This window comes from Mus musculus, chromosome 4 (genome assembly GCF_000001635.26).
Source record: "Mus musculus strain C57BL/6J chromosome 4, GRCm38.p6 C57BL/6J".
Lineage (NCBI taxonomy): Eukaryota > Metazoa > Chordata > Mammalia > Rodentia > Muridae > Mus > Mus musculus.
The window spans coordinates 47,051,756-47,059,337 of NC_000070.6; the positions used below are offsets into that span (position 1 = coordinate 47,051,756).

At 50.6% G+C, this 7,582-nt stretch overlaps 1 protein-coding gene across 10 annotated transcripts in view; it reads right to left on the reverse strand.

The window, feature by feature from the left end:
* Anks6 (ankyrin repeat and sterile alpha motif domain containing 6) overlaps positions 1 to 5,572 on the reverse strand; it is a 41,963-nt gene extending 36,391 nt beyond the window's left edge. For 7 of the 10 annotated variants that reach the window (XR_003955034.1, XM_006538334.3, XM_006538333.3 and 4 more), the window contains exon 1: positions 5,194 to 5,572. Coding sequence is in view for 8 of the 10 variants with exons in the window: in XM_006538334.3 (XP_006538397.1) it covers positions 5,194 to 5,525 (332 nt within the window). In the remaining 2 variants the exon portion in view is untranslated. The remainder of the gene's footprint in view (positions 1 to 5,193) is intronic. The other 3 variants (NR_151464.1, NM_001024136.2, NM_001356426.1) reach the window with 1 other exon arrangement.
* Positions 5,573 to 7,582: the final 2,010 nt, after the last annotated feature.

Consider the following 7,582-nt stretch of genomic DNA (forward strand, 5'->3'; position numbering starts at 1 on the left):
CAAGAATTTCAAATCGCAGCCCCTCCAGCCTGCCCGGTTCCTACCGGGGAAGCAAAGGGACTGAATTTGAGCAGAAATACTGAATTTTGCAATGTTTTCTGAACTCCCAGGTAGCCCTGGAGAGCATTCAATTAGGCTGAAAAATATAAAATGATCCAACGGCGCCCTAGATAATTTTGCGTGTGTTCATTTTCTAATAGGTAATTACTGAAAACGGGGCTGCTGGGGGCTTCTGAGCAGGTGCTGAGGCTGACAACTAATTTCAGCAATTAACACCTGTGCTTTGAGAGCTGGCACACGATCCTGCCACTCAGAGCACCTGGCATGAGTGAGGTAAAGACAGAAGTGGGTGAAAGGTAAACGGGCCAAGGTGTGGCTAGACAACCTCGCCATGCTGTCCCCTGCTCAGAATCACTACCAATGCCCGAGGGGAGTTGTCAGTTGCTGGATTCACAGCTCTCCGGCCATCCATCAGTCTGTGAATCTGACTCTGTCACTCAACTCACCTTGTGGCTGTGGACAAGTTACATAGCTTCTCTGGACCTCAATTCCTTGTCTCTAAAGGGGGGTCAACAATGATACATACTTCCGAAGGTTTGGGGTGGACTGAAGGAATGAATCCATTTAAAGCAATAAGCACGGTGCTGGATACAAAGTGGGTGCTCAAGAAATGCCACTGTTAGCTGGACCCAATGATGCGGGCAGGGCTGATGTAGGGCAATTAGACCTGCTCGAGCTACATAGTAAGTTCAAGGACAGCCGGGGCAGTTCAGTGAGCCTCTGCTTTAAGGGCCGAGGTGGTAACTCTGTGATAGCATGCTTGCCTGCCAAGTACAGGCCCTGAGTTCATCCCCACTACTGGGGAGGGGGAAGAAAAGAATAATCTATTTTTGCAAATAGGAACTACGGTTCTACTTAAACCATAGGAAGCCATTGTCTCCAAGTGCTGACACAGGGTCTCTTCGGCTTGCCTCATGGACAGATGTTGGAAGGCACAACAAGATGATAAACACAAGTCCACTTAGGCAGGCACCGTGGGTATCTGGAGCACTGTCCAAGGATTCTAAGAGGAGCACAAGAAAGGAGAGTGGCCATGCACAGGTCACCCTGACTTGAGGGACAGAGAGACCAAGGGACCCACAAACTGACCCTCAACGAAGTCTCCCTACACTGGACTCTGACCCTGAGCCTCCACCTGGACCAGGGAGCAGACAGCTCAGCGCATCTCAACCCATCTCAGAGTGCAATGGAGTCTCCTGTGAGGAGACTTAAAAAGTGTCCAGGCCCTGGCGAACAGGCATGTGTGAGTTCTAATCCTCTCCTCACGGAGGTACCTCCTACCTTGGGCTCACAGAACAGTAAGGTGAGTATCGTACTAATACTCTCAAAGCGGCACCTCTTGGGGCCAGAGAGATGGCTCTGCAGTGAGAGCACCGGCCGCTCTTCCAGAGGCTCCAGGTTCAGTTCCCAGCACCTCTCTGGCTGCTGACAACTGCCTGTAACTCCACTTCGAAGGGCTCTCATGCCCTCCCTCCTCTTGCTTCTGAGGGCACCAGGCACGCATGGCACACAGACAGTGGTGCAGGTAAAACACTCTCACTGATGAAACGGTAATTAGGAAACAGCGCTCATGGCAAACTGAAGCACAAAAAGACAGCCCAAAGCATCTCAACTACAAAGTGTCAAAGCTGGAGTGCTTGGACCGCAAACCCCAACTCTTTTTACCCTACCAACGGAAGGACTCTAACAGGCCCAGGCACCGCACACAACTGCCGGCGGGGTTTGCCCTCCTTCCTTCTCTCTCTCTCTCTTGCTAAGCCGTTACATCACTCACATTCCAAAAGCTAGCCACCAAGGTCTGTTAGCTCATTTGGCTACTTCCCTGTGCCTGACCAACATACCCAGTTTCAACTATGAAAATGCCCAGGTCTAGCAATCAAAACTCATTATTTGGCTATACTGGCTAATCTGTCCAATCAGGACTCACCAACTAACTCACCCTAGCACAGATTCCCTGTTTTCTCCTTAAAAACCATTCCTACGGGGGCTGGAGAGGTGGCTCAGTGGTTAAGAACACTAGCTGCTCTTCCAGAGGTCCTGATTTTCATTCCCAGCACCCACATGGTGGCTCACAACCATCTGTAATGAGATCCGATGCCCTCTTCTGGTGTGTCTGAAGACAGTGACAGTGTACTCACATATATAAAATAAATTTTTTTTTTTTTATTTTAGAAAATCACTTCTGCAGAGACACCTGCTGCTGTCTTTGCCGGATTCAGAAGCAGTTCCCCCCTCCCCCATCCTCTGGGCTGACTTCAGGGTCCTTTCACCAACTTTTATACAAGAAAGTCCTTTGAATCTGTTAAACTGTTAATTAACCATCATGGTTAGGTTAAGTATCCTGCCCATCAAGATAAACAGGAGGTGATGGGTGTGATGGTGCACACCCAAGTCCCAGCACTGGGGAAGTAGAGGAGGCTCTCAAGTTTAGAACCAGCCTGATCCACATTAAGGCAATAATAATCAGACATCATGATGATGATGATGATGGGGAAGGGGAAGAAGAGGAGGAGGAAGAGGAAGAAATAATTAGATAATGTGGACAATTCTGAAGAAGATGAAGAAGGAGGAGGGGGTGAAGGAGGAGGAGGAGGAGGGGGAGGAGGAAGAAGAAGGAGGAGGAGGAGGAGGAATAATAATAATAATCAGATAATGTGGACAATTCTGAAGAAGGAGGAGGAGGAAGAGAAGGAGGAGGAGGAGGGAGGAGGAGGAGGAGGAGGAGGAGGAGGAGGAGGAGGGAAGAAAGAAAGAAAGAAAGAAAGAAAGAAAGAAAGAAAGAAAGAAAGAAAGAAATTAACCAGATGATGTGGACAATTCTGCAGAACTTGGTAAACAGCAAAAAAATAGGTGACAGGGGTTGGTGGCACTGGGACAAGCCAGTGCTGCAAACCATGACAAGCAAAGCTTTCAGCAAATGCTCAGGGCTTGCAAGGTCTCTATAGTGGGTGGATCTCAGAGAGAAGGTGTACACCTGGGCCTCTCCAATGTACAAAGTCATTCTGAGCGTCTTTCTCACAACCCTTCCTGTTCCCCACCTCTCTCCTCAGCTTCCGAGTCACGGCCTTCAGAAAGGTAACCCCAGGAACCCCATGTGGAGAGACATCCCAGGGAGTCTTAGGTATAGCCAGGGTTGGGTGCACAGCGAGCCAGCCTGGTATGGTGAGACCAGAGACCATGGCCACATCAAGGAAGGCTTCCTGGAAGAAGCTAAGCTTGAGAGAGGAGGGGCTTTGCTGAGAGCAGAAGAGGAGAACTCAGGCTAAGGGTTCTGTGGAGACTCCCTGCCAACACACATTCTGATATCTAAATCTCAGGGTCTCACCAGTAAGGTGGAAAGATAATCTTGTTTCAGCTTTTTATTTATTTATTTATTTATTTATTTTGGTTTTTCGAGACAGGGTCTCTCTGTATAGCCCTGGCTGTCCTGGAACTCACTTTGCAGACCAGGCTGGCCTCGAACTCAGAAATCCGCCTGCCTCTGCCTCCCGAGTGCTGGGATTAAAGGCATGCGCCACCACGCCCGGCTCAGCTTTTTTAAAAAGTACAAAGTAATGCAGAGAAGGCCCGGATGAAATCCAGGCCTGAGCCTAAGAGACCAGGGCGGATGTACTGACAGATGTGGACAGACAGAAGTGTCATCCTGAGTCTAGGGCAGCTGCTGGTGACAGGCACAGCCAAGCACTTGTTCCAGAAAGATCTGGAAGCTCTTCAAGGGGGCAGGGGCAAAGGTATACCTGGAGCAGAGGAGTATGGTGGGAGACAGCTACAGAGGTATCTGCGGACAAGGGTGAGGGGATGGAGAGGAAGACGGAGGGGGGTGCATTCTGGGGATATCACAAGCCATTGAGGGGGTACCTAGGCAGGAGAAGGCTCACCTGGAGGAAGAGTAGATACTGCCCCTAAGGGGAAAGGGACCTAGGAAAAAGGTTTTACGGTCACCTCTGCTGCCCTGGCATTCTCCACCGGTACAACCTGCTATGTGACTGAAAGCTATGCTCACTCTCAGGACTCTCCCTCTAGGGCTAGAGAGATGGCTCAGCAGTTAAGAGTACCTGCTGCTCTCAAAAAGATGCCAGGTTTGGTTTCTACCATCTGTGTCTGTACCTCCAGTTCCAGGATACCCATCGCCCTCTTCTGGCTTCCCTCAGACACCAGGCACACATGTGGTGCACATATACACAGGCGCTCATACACATAAAATAAAAACAAATCTAAAAACAAAACAAGCATTGTCTCTTTTCTTGTTTTTTTACAGCTCAGTATATTTATACGAGTCAGAAATCTAGAGATGGATTTTGCTGCCTCTCCCAACCCCTTCGCAGGGTCACACAACCACGAGGATCAACTTCAGGTTTATCCAGGCCACTAATTGTCTCTTCCTTGGCTGCTGTCTTCCTAGCCAGCCTTCCTGACTCTGGCCCATCTCTCTGCCTATTCTCACAGGTGCTGAATGTAACTTACCCGAAACAAAAGTCTGTTCCGGTCACAGTGCCCTGTGCCTTCCACACTCCTGATCATCCTTAGATTGTGGGTTTCTGTTCAGCCCCAATCTGGCACCTACTTTCTTCCTCCAATGGTGGGCTTGTCTCCAGCCCCCTCTGGGTCGCAGCATCCTCCCAGTTGTCTGACCACCTTTCATCACTATGTGTCTGCAGTGTGCTTGTTCTCCCTCGCTTCCTCGTTTTCCGGTCCTGGATAACTCTTACAAATCCTCGAGTCTTAACACCTCATTTCCACTAAAAATCGCCTCTATTCCTCCAACTGGGTCAGCTACTACTGTCAGACCTTCCAGATCAAGAATGCTACTTTATTTACCCACCCACCCCACTCATATCCCCAAAATAGGGACTTAATTGGATCCCAGTTATCTATTCGGTCAACCCCCAAAGCCAGGGTGAGTAGACAGATTCTTAGGAGACCCTTGATGCAAAACGGAATGAATGAACGTCTAGAAGATGCACTCCGCAGCCTCCACACTGTTCAGAAGCCAAAGTTTCTAACATCCCTAATCTTGTGTTTCTGAAACCGCCCTTTTATTTCCATCATACAGATGACCAAAAGGCAAAGCTCCAAGTCTGCCATTCGCACTCTCACGAGTCCCGGACTCTCTCCTTCCCGGTCCCCGCTCACCTGGCCGCCTGCATGAGCGCGCTCCAGCCGTAGTGGTTGCGGCTGTTGACCGAGGCTCCGCGGCGCAGCAGGAACCTTACGAGTGGCTCGTGGCCACCGGCCGCCGCCAGCTGCAGCGCCGAGTTGCCCGCCTCATCGGAACAGTCCACCGGCACCGGCGCCCCGGCCTCCGCTGCCCGGACCGCCTCGGGCCCTGCCGGCTCCGCTCCCGCCTCGGGCCCCGCGACCGGGTCCGCGCCTGGCTCCAGCAGGCGCCGCGCCGTGTCGGTGTCACCCTGCTCGCAGGCGCGGAGCAGCAGCTGCAGGCCGGGGGCCAGCGCGCCCTCGCCCATCGCTGACCGCCCGCTCCGCGCCGCCGCCCGCTCCCACCCCGGGGCCGCGCGCGTGCCCGCCGTCCGCAGGCCCGCCCCCTGGGTGCGCGCGCGCCTCCGGGGTCGCGCCTGATGGGTACGCGCGCGCAGGGCCCGCCTCCCGCCTTGGAGGGTGGGCCTGTGACTGTGCGGTCACTCTTCAGTCTTCCTGTTCGTTCCTACTGAATCCGACCTCTGGGCCTAGCTTAGAACTCATCTCGCATCTCTACCGACCCCAGACCGGCCCGCATTTCACTAGCGCTCCCTAAACAGTCGCAGGCTGAATCGGGACGAATGGGTCAGCCCCGTCGTTTGCCGGAGCAGCCCTGCAGTGCTGAGTTCTTCATCTGTGTCAAGCTACCCGCCCATCTATCTCTTGTTTTTGACAGGGGGGGGGGGGGGTCACCACTACCGCAGTAACTTACATGTTACAGATAGAGATTTTTCTAGCCACACCCCAGACCCACTGTCGGAAACTCAGTGTGGGACCAGCAACTGTTCTGGTCCCAAGCCCTCCTGTATATCACACAAACAGTAGGAACCACCGACTGGTCCCCAGGGCAGTCCTTGTAGCCACCCTAGAGTTTCAGATGATTATTCCAATCTACAGTAGACGAGTGACCGGGAAGGTTGTATGTTGCTATAGTCTGCACAGATCTGCAGGCGCTGCTGTGGCTAGGACTCAGGTCTTCTGACATCAAGTTCATCTCTCTTTCCGGACTCAACAAGTATGTATTGGATGCCTGTTAGTGCCAGGCACAGCTCTTCGTGCCGCGAACGTTTGCAAGATAGCATCTCTGCCTTCTAGGATCTGACCCACCCATACAGGCTATAAAGATATGCTGTGGTAATAAACTTGGCTGCTGAATGGTAGTTGAGTGCTGTTGACACAGTAAACGGAACATGAATCCAAGCAAAATCGGGTAGAAGGTGGAGCATTGTTTCATAATTGAGCCAACAAGAGAATTACTGAAAATATAACACTTGCAAAAACCTTAAGGAAGAGAGTAAGCCATGAGGACATTTTGGGGAAAAGAAGCTAATTAAGCAGAAAGCAAGACGCAGTTCACAGCATATGTGTCCTTACAGCATGGACACTTCCATAGGAAGAGACAACTGGTTTCCCTAGATGGTTAGTAGTGCCCGCCCAAACCCAGCAAGAAGCCAGACATACAAGGCAAGGCTGTTACATGTCCCAACAGTGTGTCATGATAACAGCGTAACTGTTAGGTCTGAGGACAGTTATTGAAAGTGTCCCCTGACTTCCACATTTGTTGTATGGCATGCACAGGCACACACACAATAAATAAATATGTCAGCTATGGTGGTGCATGCCTTTAATTACAGCATTGGGAAGCAGAGGCAGACAGGTCTCTATGAATTTGAGGCCAGCGTGGTCTGCATAGTGAGCTCTGGGCCAGCCAAGGCTATATAGTGAGTCCTTTTCTCAAAAACAAAACAGAATAACAACAACAACAATAATAAATATAATTTAAAATAAACAAATAAAGTGGAAAGCTGTGTAGGAAGATATTCGACATTGACCTCTGGCTATCACATACCCACATGTGGTATATGCCCATAATTATAGCACATAGTACATAAACAGCGTGCACACACACACACACACACACACACATATATGAGCAAAAGAAAAACTCCAACTCATAGCTGTATGTGGTTGCACATGGGTATAATTTCAGTCCTGGAGTGACAGAGGAAGAAGAATGGTAAATTCAAAGTCATCAATAGCTGTATAGAAGGTTTGTGGCCACATAAAACAAACAAGCAAACAAACGAATAGAAGAAGAGGCCTCCTAGTGACCTACTTCTTCCAACTAAGGTTTATCTAAGGGTCTGCAGCATCCTTCAATACACTGGGAAACCTATATTCAAAACAGAAGGCTGTAGGGGACATCCCTGATAAAACCGGGGAATAGTGACACACATGTGTATGAATGCCTCAGATACCTCGACCCACTGGCTAACAAATCCCTGCACACTGCCTTCTAAGCTTTTCCTCCAGGAGTCTTCCTGCC